The following is a 17,713-nucleotide window of genomic DNA, read 5'->3' on the forward strand; positions in this document are numbered from 1 at the left end:
TTCATTATCATCTTTGTCTTTGCAGTTATTCAATCAAGAGTCGTGCATAAATTTTATTCATCAAAGCAATAAGAATTTCATACAATACTATAATTTAAATTAAATATAAACAAGTTATTAATTTTAATTTATGAGAATTGATTTTTCTATTTCATTCCCAAAAAAATATGGATTTAAGTTAAAATTACAATTCTAATGTTAAGATTTATTTATAAGAAACCGTTTGCAATCTTTTTGTTAAATAGTCTCCCATCAAATATGAGATAAGATCCAAAAACATGTTTACAAGTGGAGGAAATCTTCGCCTTACAAGACAACTTTTTAAGGTTGAGTTAGTCTCAATCGCAATTATAAGTAATATCAGAGTCAGGACCAAGATCTATTGGACCACATAGTGCTAATTGCAATCGAACCACCTATTATTAGTTCAACATGGTAAGGGTGTAAGAGTGAGATTCTAATGTGGATCAATATTATCATCATTCAAGTGTGAGTAGTTAATTCAAACATCGACTAAAAATGGATGAAATGTTTGTTATATCTAAAACCTTAAGATTTTAAATTAATGTGATGTCAAAGTTGCTTAGCATTTTAGGAAATTTAGATTAGCTAAGAAGTTTAACAGACTTTGATCTAAAATATAAAATATAAAACATGAGTTTGGTCTCATCTTAGCAAATTCAATTAACCATTCAATATAAAATATGATCGTGTACATTTAAGAGTTTGGTCTCATCAAAATTATCTCATATTGTCTGGGTTAAATAAATTAATAATTAAAAGTCTAACCAATGGAACTCATGAAGTTTTTATTTTAAATAAAACGAAACAAAACAACACAAGTGATGCTCAACTGCCTTAAAACAAAAAAAAACTATTAGAAAAAAATAATAAGGGAAATAACAAAAGAAAAAGCAACAAAAACAAACACCTTTGAAACCGATAGGAGAAAACCCTAGGAGAGAACAATACCAAACTCCTAAAGAGTCACCACCTCCTAAATCTAGGACCTCAATACTTCAAAACCAACTATGGATTCATGCATAAAACGGATTCATCTCTCACTCTGAGAAGGTGTAGAAAACATAAGAGGTCTTAACAAAAAAAACATTCTGAAAATCAAAAAATTTCCCAATCCAACTATTCCTCATTTTTTTGATATTCACATCCCCATAAATCATAATGACAAACCAAATAAAAAACTTGTCTAACTTTATATGTAGACCCTAGAGACCTTACTAATTTTAAGAATGACCAAAAAGGAAAAAAACACTTAGGAGAAACCAACCCTCAACCAAGTCACCTAAAGATATTATACCAAATAAAATATGCAACATCACAAGAGATAAATATGTGATTAGCATATTCAGTTGTACCCTAACCAAGAACACAAGTGATGCCATATAGGTCAACAACCACCTTACGCCTAAATAGGTTGTCCTTGGTGAAAATCATATCTCTAATTAATTGTTAGGAGAAAATTAAAACTTTTGAATGCGTTCAACTCATCCAGATAAAAAGAAGCACTTTTCCAATATAATGAGAGATAGACACATTAACTTGAAGATACTTAAACTAGGAAGTAAAAATTGTTTTCATTGACTACATGCTTGATTTATCAAGCGACCAACACCAACGATCCTCTTCCATGGTACTAGAAACGCCATCAATGACATCTTTCAAGTTAATCCTAACTCAAGTTTCAAAAAAAACATATCATTTCTCAATATAAGATCTCAAGACCATTTCACGTCCATAAATGAACCTACGTCTCCTATTCTTCTAAGAAATTGCTTCAAAACCTGATAAATCCGAAGAAAAATAACTCTCAAGGGTGTATGGTCGAACCAAGTTTATCCCAAAAATAGGTGGATATGCAACTTTCCACCTTCCCAAGGAGGCCCTTAGTGATCCTAGCAGAAGTAGCTTGAGGTTTTGAACAAAGGAGAGAAATTACTTTCCATAGAATACATGTTTTTACATTTAGAAATCATTGTTATTCTTAGGTATCCAATTGTGGTATAGGCATCTAAGGACTTTGTTAATTAAATCTTCATTTTGAAAAAATTTACTCAGAGTTATTAAGTGATTAACAATGTGAATAAATTGTTTTTCTATGTCTTGAATATTTTCTTTAGGTTTCATTATAAATTGTTCATACTCATGGATCAATTTGTTAATCCTAGCCTTTTTAATGTTGGTTGTAGATCCATGGGAAACTTGAAGGGTTTTCCACATCTCTTTTGAAATATCACAGTGAGAAACACAAAAAACTAGGGGTGACAAATGGGCATGCCCATCCAATTTAGGCCCGCCTGGCAAAAAAATGGGGTCAGGAAGGCTTTGTTAAGAGTGCATGCATAAAACCTTACCGATCCTGCAAAAAATGAGTGTGGGGTTGGACGGGCCCACGGACATTGCACCTTTTAAGTGTAAAAATTGCAAAATTTCATGTTAATGCTCGCACCAGCAAAAACACAAGTCGGCACGGGGCAAACATATTAGAGGGTACGGACCTAAAACATTCTCCGCATTGCAAAAAATATGGGCAAAACATGTATGCTTGATGGGCCAGACCCGTTTTACCGCCCCTACAAAAAAACTCATATATATTGAGAGCAATAATGATAACAGTTTTAGTTTTCAAATTGTACGACACCTTTTCTTTTTCATCTTTGGTCTAAATATCACTAGGTTTGTTTCCCACAACACCATTAACAATGATGTGTGGGAACAAATGGGTCATTTTTTTAATAGCGGACCAAATATCACAATTCATTCCCACTATAAAGATTTTCATTTTCTTTTTTAAATGAGCATACACCTCCACATTAAAAGATGAAGGTTTGTTTAGTAAATTGTTTAATGTCACCCTAATTTCTAAGACGGTTAGTTTATAACAATTGTTATGCTATAATACCACTTGCTGACCAAGTAACTTCAAACACAAGAGCGGATGGATTGTGTTATATGGTTTTTGAAACTTTTCATAAATTGATTGATTTTAACTTGGTCAATTTTAAGGTGAGATGAAGCAATGATTTAAGTGCAGAAGATAAATGACAAGAAAGTAAAAGAGAGAATTAGGAAAATGAACACCGTAATTTATATTGGTTCTCCATTAAACCATGCGACCTACTCCAGCATCCAAGAATTTCCCGTTGAAAGTTCCAGTATCCCCTTGAGCTTTTACCATAGGATCATTCCCCAACCTTCTAATACCAAGATTTTATTCAGGTTTAGATTATAACTTTTATAGAAATATCAATGTTAATAAGACTCTTTATTTACAATTACAACACGAATTTGATTTAAGCTGCAATTGCACAACTCTAACTTAAGTCTTCTGCTTTCTTTGTACAAAAATAACGTAAAGTGTATAAAACAATTTCTAAGAAGAGAGTGAATAAGAGAAAAGAGTAAAATATCATATTTATTTTGTTTTTAGAAGTAGACACCATAAAGTCAAGCCTCTCCAGCACTATGTTTTGATGAAGACAACTATCATGAGTATATATCAAAAAAGGATGAACAAAAGAACAATGCTTGAAGAGATATGGACAAGACTTAAGCAATTTCATGAAGATTAGCTTTGGATGATTGATCTTTAATTAATAGGTACAAGTTGCAATTCAAGCCTTAATATACATTGCCATTACTTTCAAACATGTTTTATAAGTATTTTTTTCAAAAATGGTACAGTGGTTACCGGTTACATCCTTTTTGGTAACCGGTTACATAAACGTAAAAATAGTTTTTCAGAAAATTGTTTCAAACATTATGTTTTTGGTAAATTGTGGCATTTGAAACCGACGTAACAACACTTTAAAACCACCAATTCGCACCGGTTTGTAAAATTGCACTGTTTTGAAAAGTATCAGGTGTAACCGATTACACCTTTTTTGGTAACCGGTTACACATTCGAAAAATTCAAATTTTCACATAAATGATGATTTTAACGAATTTCAAAATACATCTATCAATCATGGCATTCTTCCATGATTACATGTTGATTCAAAAATGTATTATGCTCATATAAATACGATACATTTCATATTTCAAATCTTCACCTCTTTCAATACAATTCAAACACATTCTTCATCTTATTTTTCAAATACAAGTGCATTGATTCTTAAACTTCCATTGAAACTTGTTGCATACAATTTTTATAATAGTCCAGAAAGTTTCGGTATCACATTCATTGAGAACTTGTATAACATACTTGAGAATTGTTTACTTGAAAGAGAAGATCAATTACTGCAACTGATAAAAGTCTTACACTTCAAACATCTTATAAATCCAGATTTGTGTATATACCTTGTTGTCCAGGATTATTTGAAATAAGAGAGTGGAAAAGAAAGGATTGTTTTCTTTTTCTACTTGTTTGCTTTTGTATACCTTGTTGTCCAAGATTGTTGGAAGCAAGAGAGTTGAATTTTGAGAGGATTGTTCTTATTTCAACTTGGTTTATCATAAGGTGTTGTTGCCTTGGTGATTGGTTAGAATATTGTATAGAAGGACAAGATGAGTCTTGTCTAAAGATCTAACAATAATAAAATCTCTTACTTGTTGTAAGGGGACTGGATGTACTCTCGGATTATGAGGAAAACTAGGAGACATCACCTTGTTCTTTATTTTTTCTGCATTTTATTGCATTTATAACTTACAGACATAAGGTTTCTTTTATATAGGAGAAGAAATTTGGAGAAAAAAAAAAGAACCATGACTAATTAGGGAAAAAAAACTATCGATGTTCAGAGCCTAATTGATTAAGAGAGTTCGTAATCGATTAGAGAGAATTTTTCGCTTTTCTAATTGGTTAGGCGTGCTTCCTAATTGATTATCATAAGGTCATAATGATTTTTAAGAGAAATTTTGAAATATGTAAAGTTTGTAAAATAATTTTAAGTATGTGTGCGCGCGCATTAATTACTTTAGTAATTTGAGAGCTATTCACACTTATTACTTATTATTGATCCTAAACAAGTAAAAATATATTAAGACACAAGATTAGGCAAGCGTTCAAAGACATAAACCTTCTTAGTGTTATTTTTTAAAATTTTAAATCTTTTCTTTCTTGTTGATGATTATGATAAATTTGATTTATTCTTTTGTTATCATCAAAACCACTATTAAACTCACAGATACCAAAATAGCATATTGAACGACAAATCATGTTCTAAATATTATGAAGTTTTCTCTCTAAGGACAGCCTATGAATATTGAATCATCTCAAAAAGTATCATTTTATTGGGAAATATGAATTACATTCACTTAGAATACTCATCCATTATCCCTCTGTTGTATATGGAGAATAACTTACCCAAATAAATGGGGGACTAAAAGGTCCTATTCATAAATTTCATTGACACCTTGTGGTTGGAGATTAGAGGAATAAAATAATTAGGAGTCCTTTACCTCTCTAACAGACCTAATAATACGACCAAAAACATGAGCAGCAGCAGCATCACGAGGCTCGTTCCCAACAGCCTCTTCCATGAAAACATTTTATCTTCATCATCTTACAAGATGAGCTTACAGAAGAACGTTAACTAGCTATAATGTTCATCTCTTGTTATTATGAGAAAGCATTCTTCTTCAATGATTATGCAAATGGATCATTACAAGTGTTTTATAGTGAGGTACAAGGTGCATCATACTTATGGTGTAACTCATCTATGTTATGATAACTACTAACAATCTCTAACCATTATAACTAACTAGATGAAAGCATCTAACTGATTCTAACTACTTTGTTAGTTAGTGTAACAAGCTAGTTATTCATTTAAATAAATTGTTACATACATGATGAGTTATGGACGGTGTAATATCCCCCCACGAGTTGGAGGATAGATGTTATTCATACCTAACTTGGATAAAAGATGATGGAATGGTTGATGTAGGATAGGCCTTGGGGAAGAAATCGTCTAGTTGATCCTTAGAAGAGACGGGAAAGAGCATAAGGACATTTGCTTGCATCTTTTCACGAACTATGTGTCAGTCTATTTCTAGGTGCTCTATACGTTCATGAAATACCAAATTGACTGCAATGTGTAATGAATTCAAGTTGTCACAATAAATAACGGGAGGTTTGCTGCATTGGATTTGGAGGTCATGAAGAACATATACCAACCATTGGAGTTGACAAGTGGTTGTTGCAAGAGCACGATACTCAAGTTCAGGTGATGAATGTGATACCATCAATTATTTTTTTGTGCGTCAGACGCTGATAGATTTACCAATGAAAAAGCATTGACCTGAAATGGATATTGTGTGTTTACACAACTGGTGCAACCTACATCTGATAATCCTATGAGTTGAGTATGTGACTCGCTCGAGAAAAATAATCCACGAGCAGGGAATCCTTTAAGATATCTTAAAATTCTAGTGGATGCTTTGTAGGGATTGGTGGTAAGATTGGTAAGAAACTACCTTAGTTGTTATGTGATTAAGGTAATATCAAGTTTAGTAGCTATAAGGTAAAAAAGACTACTAACAAGTCACGTGTATGCAAGAATATCATGGTATGTAGGACTGGCATCATTCATGAGCTTATTGGTGGGATCTTCATGTGTGGTAACAGGTTTTGAGTCAAGTACGCTTGCATCTTAAATAAGATCTAGACAATATTTTCATTGGCACAATGTGATTCTGATTTGGAGTGGGCTATTTCGAGTAAATACTTGAGTTGACCAGAATTCACAATTTGGATTTAGCTGAGTGAAAGCTATGGAGAGCGATGGTTCGGTCAAAGAAGTAACGATAACTCGAGGATCAAATTGGTATTGTTGGGTGACTTGATCGAGCTCAAGATCAAGGGAATAGAAGGAGTTAGAATCAACATCATAGAGTTTGTAGGGTTGGATTACTATTATTTTCTTGTAAACAAATTTTACAAAGTAAGATTGATTATCTCAATTTCGTTTGTAATTTAGGGCAGACGTAGCCATAGAGAGGACGATAGGTGAACTGCCTAAACAAGTCTTTATGTCTTCTATCTCTCTCATTTATTTTCAATTGCAAATTGTTTAAATTGTTGATTGTGCAATCGATACGATTAGATAAACTTGTTATCATTTGAAAATCTTTTTGTGGAATTAGATTACAATTCATAAGATTGTAATTGAGTTTCAAATCAACAAAACCATAGTAAAATTATGATCAACATTGATTGCACCTCAAGTGTTTGACAATTTGCCTCTTAGTTTTCGTTACTCTATATTTCATTGGAAATGCATTACTAGTGTAATCATACTCAAACGTAATGTGTTGGTTGTTGAAATACATTATCGCAATTGCTTTTCATTATCATTGCAATTCTTATTGGTTTAACGCATATCCGAATTTTCCGATAACGGTTCGGTTTAGACGAATTGATCTGGGCAATTTTTGCTATCCATATCAAACAATTTTTTAAAAAATACTATTTTTTCCAAGTATTTTTAATTGGGGATCTATTCATCCATTCTAGATAAGTTGTCTTCATCTAACAAAGAACCCTATGGAAAACCGAAAATGCCCCTCAGTTTCTGGAAATACATTTTCGGACGTACCATTTGTATTATACAACGAGCACAAAGACACCGTCACCCTATAGCCAAAGAAAATTTTATTCCAGAGATACATCTCTGTCACATAGCATGCAATGATTTTTTTTACGCGTCGTCTGGTACAAGATAGAATTTGTTAAAGTGACACCCTTAAGAGAATTTAAGATCACTGAGTACACCCCTCTTGAAAATTTGATATATACACTGCAGGAGCTCCTACATTATGGCAACAATCATAAAATTGTGAAGATCGAGTACCACTTGCCATCTGTCGACAAAAAAGGGAACATTGAATTCAGCAAATTTGAGTTGAAGACGGATGCTGATTTAAGGGTTATGTGCAAAACTTTTTTCTGTTTAGAATCAAAAAGTTGTGATCGAGCTGGATGTGATTGTTTTGAGATCGATCAATGATATTATCAAGATGTTCCAACTTCCACAGGGATGTTAAAATGTAATGTTAGATCTAAGTTAAAATCCCTTAGGGTCCGTTTGGTTGGGAGTAGATGGTTGAGAGGGGAGGAAAGGGGATATTTATAAATATATGTGTTTGGTTCATTTTTTATAAGGGGAGGGGAGCAAAATCCCTCCTAGACTCACTTTTTGCTCCTCTTCAAATTGGAGGAATTTGGAGGGGAGGGAAGATTCATTAATCATAATTTTATTATTTTCCCTATTTTATCCTCAATTATTTTTTTAATTCCAAGATTGTCCTTATTGAATTATTAAAGACAAGATTTTTTTTCTCTGTATTATTTCACGTTTCATTTTTCATTTATTGTTCAGTTCCTATTTGTGCGTTGTTGCTCTCAGGTGAGTCTTTTTTCTTTTTATTTTAATGAATTTCCCTTATTAATATTATGTTGTTTTTTTAATAATAATAACATACTTATATCAGTTGTTATTTATAATTTATAATATATATAATAGTAATAAAGTTTTTTTTATTATACTATTAATAATAATTACAATATGCAAATATAGCATATTTATGTTATAAATAAAGATTTTAAGTCTAATATTATTTGTCCATTTTTTTTAACATTCTAACATTATTTTATATATTTTTAATTATAAAAATTGTTTTATTGGGTTATCAGATAATTGTTTGATTTTGGTTGAAGATCTATAGTTTAACTAATGTGTGTTGTTGTTTACTGTTATAGTATGTTTTATGAATGAACAAGTTTTTATTTGGTGAAATTCACTCAATACTAATGTTATTTAGAATTATTTTTACTAACAATATTTATAAGGATAAAAAGGTAAATTGATTTTAAAGTTCCTCCCCTCCCCTTCTTTGAACCAAACATATATGTAGTTAAATTCCCTACCCTCCATTCCCCTTCATTCTCTTTCCCTCTATTAAATTTCCTCCTCTCCCCTCCCCTCTCCTCTATTGAACCAAACGGGTCCTTATGTATTACTCATCTTATGATATCAATGGTAATTTTAATTTGTCAACATGCTATTTTTTTTTATATTTTTCTACGTTTTTCTAATGCTGCCTCTTAACTCTCCGAAAATATACCTCCCTAATTTTTTCGAAGATGCATTTTCAAAATAAATATTTATAAACATGCATTTTTGTGGATCCGAAAATACATCTTCAAAACCTAAAAACATTATAGTATTTTATTATAGAATTTTTACACGGTTCCCTAGTAATGCTTAGGTGCATTAAGAAATCCCCAATATTATACTTCATTTATAATTTGGCGCTCAAGAATATTGTTTTATTAAGTTTATAGTAGTAAAAGAAAATACCATACATCTATATAATGGTTGCATTTAGATTACAAGTATTTGTAGTCGAACTGTGATACTTCTTAATTATTTTGTTTTAAAAAAAAATTTGGGACAAAATTATTATTTACAACTGTGATACTAATAATTTTTTCAAATGTAAAAATTGTACTGGCTTAGATGATGAAAAAAAAACCCAAGCAAAACTTTCTGAATAATACAGAATTTGCTATGTTCTAAGAGGAGAATTTGTATGGCTACTAAAAAGACAAGTTCCCAACACTCACCCTCAAGGACCAAAACAAACGTAGGTACCTAGAGACAATCATTAATTTACGATCAATATGAAATTATGAACTTGTAAGTTATAACACAACCGAATCCGCTTAGATTTTGATCTAATTACAAAGATATTAAGAAGCCTGAATCAATGCAATCACAATATGTATTGCAGATAAAAACTGCAAAAAGGAGTTAAGGGAGAAAGCTACCTATACAAAACACACAACCACTCAAAAGAAAAGCTGAAAGGTTAAACCCGGTTAATTGTCTTCCATTCTCTTCCTTCTTAGCCAAACTTCCTAAGCAGGGGATGAAGCAGTCTAGGTCAGATGCATATCAATTCCTAAAATTGTTTTCTTGTCCCTGATCCATGGGCAACATCAGAAACTGGTTCTCGGCGTGCCAGATACAATCTTGTAATCAATTGAACAAGAAAAAACAAAAGGATAAAAACGGAGAAGGGCGGAAGAATGATGTCTATGAAATTTTACTTAATATACTCCCAAGTGTCGCCATAATAAACATGTTATTGGGTGCTGCGAGTTAATCCTCCACGTGTCACATTTCTGTCCAAGTATAAATTGAAGATTCAATTACAAGGGGGGAAAACAGAAGAAAAATGTAAAGGGGAAGATGAAACAAAGCAAAATGAATTAGTATACTGATGATTATAGATTCCAAATGAGTAATATGCCAATAACTACATATGAAAGTAAAAATAACAATATAATTTTACCTTCCAGAAATTAGCTGATTTTGAGCACTGTTTACAGGACCCTTTATATTGCTGAACCGCTTTGCTCTGTTCTCTTGTACTTTATCGACACGCATAGCAGCTACCTCCTTTTCCATGGCAGCTACTTCTCTTCTCATCTTCTTTGCTTCAACCTCCATGGCTTTGGTCAATGTATCTACTTTCTTTGCTAACATCTGACAGATAATGACAATTGCAAACGATTAGCAACTATCATTTATAAGACGTCAGCAATTAATTTCCAAAAACACAAATATTAAACTAACTACTAACCTCAATGGCATCATCTTTATCTTTTAGGCTTTGATCTTTCTCATGACCAGCTTTCCTCAAGGCAATAACCTCTTTCTGCAAGAGGTCATATAAAACACTTGGAATACTATCCTCTGTATCCGCCGGTGGGAAGTCATTAGGCTTATCACCTGAACTTCCTTTCCAATTATCATCAGCCTCTCTCTCTTTGGTTTCTTCAAGAGATTGGTTGAATGAGTAACTTTGAGGTGCTCCACTCAGCAACGTTTTACTCCTGTCCAGTGTCCTTGAGCCACCATCAAAAGATTTAGATGTTCCTTTAGCATGCCTCAATATTGAGCTAGACGATAGGGATGACCTGAGTTGAGGGGATGGTGCTCTCTTAGGCAAGAACCCGTTAGAGGTTAGTTTTGAGATATTATCAGCTCCACCCAGTGATTGGCGACGAGAATAACCATTGTTCATACTTCTTCCCTCTATAGTGCTGCGACTACTGCCACTAGAATTTCCCCTCAAACTCTCCTCTAGAACTTTAAGCCGTAATTGATATTTTTCCTGAAAATTGTAAAAAATATTATATAATCTAAGAGCTAGTTTCCTAGTTTAACAGATAGGAACCAGATTATTACTTTCAACTGTGCTTCAGATTTTGAAGTGCGCTCAGCTATAGCAAGCTTATCACGAAGTTGCTGCATTTCCCCCTACAAGAATGCAGTACAGTAATAAGAGTAAGCTGTATTAAAGAGAAGACAAATGCAGGGAAATTTATATCAAAGACTAAACGAGGAAGACATGAAAAAGTAATAAAAGCTCAACACAACCACTAAAGACAAATAAGCAAAGTAAAAACAAAAAATACCTGCAAGAATCGTCGTTCTTCAAGCCATTGTTTGACAGGCATGACTTTATCATTAGCATCTTTCCATTCATTTGCAACCACAACAGCTACTCTGTTTGCTGTTACCTTGGCACGACCCAATTCCCTATTAAGAGTTTTTCTTTCTTCCTAAAGAATGTGAAACAAATCATGTAAAAGTTAATGCTATAATCAATAAAGCAACCAGGGGATTGAACTAGCTGAAGACTTTAATAAATTACATTCATTTCTTGAACTTTCCGTTGATAATCTCTCACTGCATTTGCTGCTGCACCACCGGCAAGGACTGACTCTTCAAGCTCCCTCACAGTTTGGGTGAGCTTTTCAACCTCTGCCACCTTTTGTCTATGCATTTTGTCCAAAATTTTGTTTTCTTCCTGAGAGAAGTGATGATGAAACCACCATTAAAAGTTACATAATTACAGCTCTAGTGTACTGGGAAATAATAAAAATCATCCAAGATTATGATACCTGGCAAATCTCGATCTGTTTCATCAGCTCTTGATTTTTGTTTTGGAGATCATCCACCATGGAGGCCTTAGCCAAGGCAAACTGAACAGTCCTTTCAGCTTCAAGTAGTGCAGCTTCTTTGGATTTGGTAAGACGGTCTAAAGCTCTATTGTCATCTTGTAGTTTAGCAATCTGTAGGGAATATACAGAAGAGAATAAAGCCAAAAATCATTAGTTATATGCCAGATTCGGCCCCTCAAATAATTCTTTCTTTCAAGGTATTGGAATATAACTTCCGAGAACAAGGAAATACCTCTTGCCGAGCAAGCTTTAGTTCAGCCTCCAACGGGGCAAGAATTGCTTCTATCGGAGGCATGTCATCATCCTTTTGAGCAGCATGAACCCTTCGAAGAGTAGCTTCTGCTGCAAACTGAGCTGCCATTGATGCTTTCTTTTCGTCATTGATTTTCTTTATTTCAAGATTCTGTCAGAAATATTCAATTTTGTTAAAAATCATGCAAACTAGGGAAACAAATAATTATTGAAGTTGATAAAGGTTCAGAGCAATACTCTGCTTTCTAATAGAGATTCTGATAACTTTAGCTTCCCATCAACCTTTGACAGCTCTTCAGACAGCTAAAGTACAAACAAAAAGCAAGATAAGTTACATTTCAAGTTGACACAAAGCATTCAACAAACCAGTGTGAAGAAATTGCAAAAATTGGCATAAGAAACATGAGTAAGTTAGCGCTTAATAGAGGCAAAAGCTCAATGTAACGGATATAAAATAATACAAAGAATGATTTGTAAGAATGTATGAAATATTTCATAATATATTTAATATTATATCAGAGTGCCTTAGTTTATTTTCAAAGATTATTTTATAATCTTAAAAATGAAAATACATTAGATTATTTCTTAGTATTAGTCGCCATGTAACTAAGATATTATGTTGATGTGTTCTGTCTTTTGACACCTATATTTTCTGCGGCTAAATTGGGAACTAATTTGGGGTTGAAATCAACGATCGGTGAAAATTCTGATTTAGGTTTAGCAACTAATTTCTGGTTGTAAATTGTTGTTACAACACATTCTGTTTTGCTGGTTTTGGAATGTTCGTGGCGATTAAGCAATGATGATTTTTTATTTATTTTTTGCTTTTACCTTGAGTGGTTCAGCCACATGTATTCTGCTCTTAATGGTTAATCTTTGGTAGCTTCTGTCTCTTATGTAGTAAGTGCTTGTTAAGCATAGCTATGGTTTCTGGTTGATGGTTAAGTATGTGATATTACTGTTTCTGCCTTGAGTGTGTAAGGTTCATCTTTTACCTTTTACTTTTGATGGTTAAGCTTTGGTAGCTTCTACCTTATGTGGTGGTTAAGTATATTTACTTCTGTTAGATTGTTAAGCATGGATTTGTGGCTTCAGCTTAATGGATAAGTGCTCTGCTGTAATGGCTTTGAGTTTCTTGCTTCTACCAAATGGTTAAGCCTATAGTTGATGCTTATTTCTAGTGGCTAAGTTTTAATTCTCTATTTTTAGAATTGATGATTGTTCCCAAATTGGGATTCTTGATTCTTTTGGAACAAGTTTCATGGTGACTTCTAGGGAACATGTGCCTCGTGGTGTTGTTGGAGTAGTTTTATATTTTCTCTTTTAAAGTGTATATTTGTAGCAAGCTTAAAACTTAGACAGCATCAGTTGAAGGGAGAGTGTTGGACTATATGAAATACTCCCCCTGATCCTTATAATAAGAAATAAAAACTTCTATTTTTATCCTTTTTATAAGAAATATTGACCCATTTCCAAATGTACTAAATGCTAAATTCCATTTGTACACTTATTTTTTGTGAGAGAACATTTAAATTAAGTTGGTGGAATTAGGAGTACTCCATATAGGGTATTCATGGAATAAAATTAAACTTACAGGGGTATTAAAGGAAACCAACTATTTCCAAGATGTTTTTTAGGCCTAAGTGAATTAGGATTTTGTTCTGTTATCATAAGGACCTGAGGTAGTATCTTACAATATAACTTTTAATATATCAGAGTACCTAAATTTATTTCCTAAGATCGTTTTATAATCTTAGAATATCTAAGACTATTTCTTAGGATTAGTTTCCGTATTACTTAGATATCACTGTCATTTGTTTAGGCCTAAGTGAATTAGGATTTTGTTCTGTTATCATAAGGACCTGAGGTAGTATCTTATAATATAACTTTTAATATATCAGAGTACCTAAATTTATTTCCTAAGATCGTTTTATAATCGTAGAATATCTAAGACAATTTCTTAGGATTAGTTTCCGTATTACTTAGATATCACTGTCATTTGTTTCTGATTTCCCAATATACTTAGAATTAAGTATAAAGTCCTGAGGTGTCAACCCAGTTAAGAGCCTTAATTTGTAACCTCAAGGAACGGAGTTCAAATCCCATATGGAACAGTAGTAAAATGGTTAATAGTACCACTATTATTAATAATAATAATTTTCCCATTTCCAATTTTGTTTAAGGATTAATTAAGCATATAAAGTAGTAATCATTACAAGACAACAAAAATACTGCATGTCAAGACTTCACATGTAGTAGACAACAAAACAAAACCATTAAAGGAAATATTGACATTATCAAGAAGTCAACACAAATGTACAGTAGAATTGATAGACCCCTTATCTAGGCCAAGTAGAGAAAGTGAAAGGGTGGGGTGAAATTGGGAACAAACTAACCACATGGCAGGTTAGTCAGAATGACAACATGGGGGAGTGTTGTATAGTGGGGGACAAAGGAGGGAAGGCAGGCAATTTATTGGGTAAAGGTTTGAAGCCAATTAACTTGGGAGGTTGAAGACCCTCTAAGTTTGCAGGTTTTTTTCGATCTTTTCTTTGTAGTTGTTTAGATATTTCTTAGGAGCTATACTTCATATTTCTCAAAAAAATTACGGTACCTATCACGAATTATGAGTGAACCTACGGAATGCCATATAAATAAGAAACATATAGAATGCCATATAAAAAGCAAACAGTACAAGGATAAAGTATCCTCAAAAATTAATAAAAATAAAACAAAATTAAGGAATCGGGCAAATAAGTAATGGAAAAATACAAAACCCAAGTCTTTTTGAACAAGATGAAGTCCATTATTTAGATCAAACAACACCATAATGTCTTGCCATGAATCAAGTTAATGATAGACCATTTAAATCTAAACTCTTCTAATGATTTTTTGTTGTTGTAGTTTTTCATGTCTTTCCTCTACTCTTATTATTGGACTATCCTCCATGTGGTTTACCCGACCCTCCTTGCTAGTGCTTTTCCGAGTCTGCACTAAACATGTCCAAACCATCAAAGATGAAACTCAGTCATCTTTTTTAGAGTATATAAGTTATCCAAACTTTCACTTTGATGATTTCATTCATCCATCATAACATTCTCATCTCAATAGCATCAAGCTTACTCTTTAGCTCTTTAGCGTTCAACCTTCAACAAATCATATTAAGGTGGTTTTATAGTTGTGCAGTAAATTTTTCATTTAAGTTGGAGTAGTACTATTCTGCCACATATTAAAGCTTTTCATTTCTTCATCTTTTTTCAACCCTGCTTGTATCTTAAGATTTACATACTGTTCTATCTCTCTATCACTATGTAAAATGCACAAAAGGTACCTAAAACAGAGAGACTCGTGGTATCTCTCGATATCATTATGTATAATGGACAAAAGGTACTTAAAACTGAGAGACTTGTGGTATATATCTCTATATCATTATGTATAAATTATAATGGACAAAAGGTACTTAAAACCGAGAGACTTGTGGTACATCTCTCTATCATTATGTATAATGGACAGAAGGTACTTAAAATAGAGAGACTTGTGGTAGGATGATAGCTCTCCAATTTTCACCTTTAAACTAGGGACTTGTGTGTCTCTTGCTAAACTTGCATTCCCTATACTCTCTTTTAGATTTCCTTAAGCAAAGGTAATATGCTCCCAAGCCTCATCTCCATGTCCCAAATTTACCGAATAATTTAACTACTCAATATTAATACCACTCTAATAATATTCTCTTTCACTTGATAATATTAAGTGTAAAGTTAGAAAAGTTTAATCAATGCTTCATAGGATTTTGTCCTCTAAATTGGTCACAAAAGAAATAGAAAAAGTTAAATAAAAAGCTCAATATAAAAAGAAAATGAGGGAGTAATAAAATAAATGTTTTACCAAAGAGCACTAATTAAAAAATATGGAGTATCAAATAAAAAGGAAAAGTAATTTACTTCCATAATATATTATGCATTACAACATCTCAACCTATAGCATATCAATTGTCTGATAACGCCTTTACTTTAAAAAAAGTTATTACTCGACAATTTTCTATATATAGTCAAGTCAACCGAACAAAGACTATATAACAATTCACAATAGCTTCAGAGTGAGAACTCCAAATTTCACAGAGACAGTTTCTTTCAAAAGAGAAACTTATAGAGAAATTGCACAAAAGTGTGAAAGGTAGTGAAAGGCATTATCAAAGGAGCTTATTCTCCAATGCAATGCCCTCCTCATATGGAAAATATTCATCCCACTTTTCTGCTGCAACTTCAAAGTTTAAACATAGTAACCGCACCAATAACATGAACCGACTAGGAAATAAAACAATAGTATCATATTTACTTACTCAATTCCTCCCAAACCATGACCAATATGTAAACTAGCAATTACTAGTAATGAATAAAATAGCATAACATAATAAGCAAATGAATAACCCATAGTAACAAACTTGAATATAACAATAAAAACAACAATAACACCAATTTGAGAAATTAGAGGTAACCTCTTCAACTGCCTTTTCTCTTAATCGTTCAGAATGCCTCAACGCTTTAATCTCAGCTTGTGCTTCTGATAATTCTCTATCCTTATCTACAATAAAAGAAAACACAAATTCAAAAATCAAATTAAATTTTAAAAAATTTACAAAAAAATACAGGTCAAGAACTTTCAGATCGAGCAGCATTTTCATTTCCATTTCCACACCTCGAACTTCATTCTCAAGACGATTAAGCTCCACCTTCACCGGATCCGAACCGTGCAACAAATTCATGAACTCATCCGCCTCCATGCTCGGCTGTCTAGCCGGGCCGCGTCTCCTCGACGAGCCTCTCCCTTCTCGGAAAGATCCCGACACCGAAAGCGGCACCGGCGTCGCAACTCCTCCGTCGCCGAAAATCTCCTCCATTCTCCGATCTAAACAGTGCCGAACCAAAACCCTCACTATTTGAAGCAACGAAACAGAATGTGAATTTGAAAGTGGTGGATTTAGAGAGAGAAAGAAAATTCGGAATCGTTTTGTTTGTTTCTATTTTTTTTCTTCTTGAATTCTGATTTTGTCTTATTGTTTCTCTCTCTAGATTAATAATAATGAATAAAAAAAGTGAAGTGTTTTTGCTCTTTGTGTTGTGAAGAGATTATGGTTATTTTTAAGCTGAAATAGTGAGTAGTGAGTGATTGTGACTTGTTTTGCTGGAGTGAGTGTGAGGAATACTGCACAGTAAACTCTCTTAATGATGGTAATAATAAGAGATGATTTTGCGTAATGATGTAACGGCTAAGATAAGCCGGAAGTGTAGTGCGCATACCGTGTTTTTGAAAATGAGGGTTTTTAATTTTTTATTGTGTGTGGGTTCGTAGTGCTACTGGTGCACGTGCCGGCGTGACTTAGTAATAGGGAGCAATATTTATTTTTTTTAAATTATTAAATGAAGTCTAAAGATACAATATTTACAAGATTTTTTCAATTCCATGTTTCTT

General features: G+C 32.9%; 1 protein-coding gene across 1 annotated transcript; it reads right to left on the bottom strand.

The window, feature by feature from the left end:
* Window positions 1-9,624: 9,624 nt before the first annotated feature.
* Window positions 9,625-17,358, bottom strand: LOC131595920 (microtubule-associated protein 70-2-like). The gene is made up of 11 exons (XM_058868449.1): window positions 16,940-17,358; window positions 16,740-16,825; window positions 12,482-12,547; window positions 12,225-12,395; window positions 11,933-12,103; window positions 11,683-11,838; window positions 11,444-11,590; window positions 11,214-11,285; window positions 10,606-11,139; window positions 10,315-10,508; window positions 9,625-10,144 (listed from the first exon to the last, which is right to left on the bottom strand). Exons 1-11 carry the CDS (start codon window positions 17,139-17,141, stop codon window positions 10,105-10,107), a joined length of 1,839 nt encoding a protein of 612 aa, XP_058724432.1. The 5' UTR covers window positions 17,142-17,358; the 3' UTR covers window positions 9,625-10,104.
* Between the last annotated feature and the right edge of the window lie 355 nt (window positions 17,359-17,713).

Source organism: Vicia villosa, linkage group LG4, assembly GCF_029867415.1.
Source record: "Vicia villosa cultivar HV-30 ecotype Madison, WI linkage group LG4, Vvil1.0, whole genome shotgun sequence".
NCBI classification, from domain to species: Eukaryota; Viridiplantae; Streptophyta; class Magnoliopsida; order Fabales; family Fabaceae; genus Vicia; species Vicia villosa.

What these genes read in the sequence shown, in the direction of transcription:
- LOC131595920 (XM_058868449.1), bottom strand. Translation starts at nt 17,141, where the DNA reads ATGGAGGAGATTTTCGGCGACGGAGGAGTTGCGACGCCGGTGCCGCTT. An exon ending in TCTTGAGAATGAAGTTCGAG is followed by an intron (nt 16,826 to 16,939) that starts GTGTGGAAATGG and finishes CTTTTATTGTAG; the next exon opens with ATAAGGATAGAGAATTATCA. An exon ending in GAGAAAAGGCAGTTGAAGAG is followed by an intron (nt 12,548 to 16,739) that starts GTTACCTCTAAT and finishes TTTGTACTTTAG; the next exon opens with CTGTCTGAAGAGCTGTCAAA.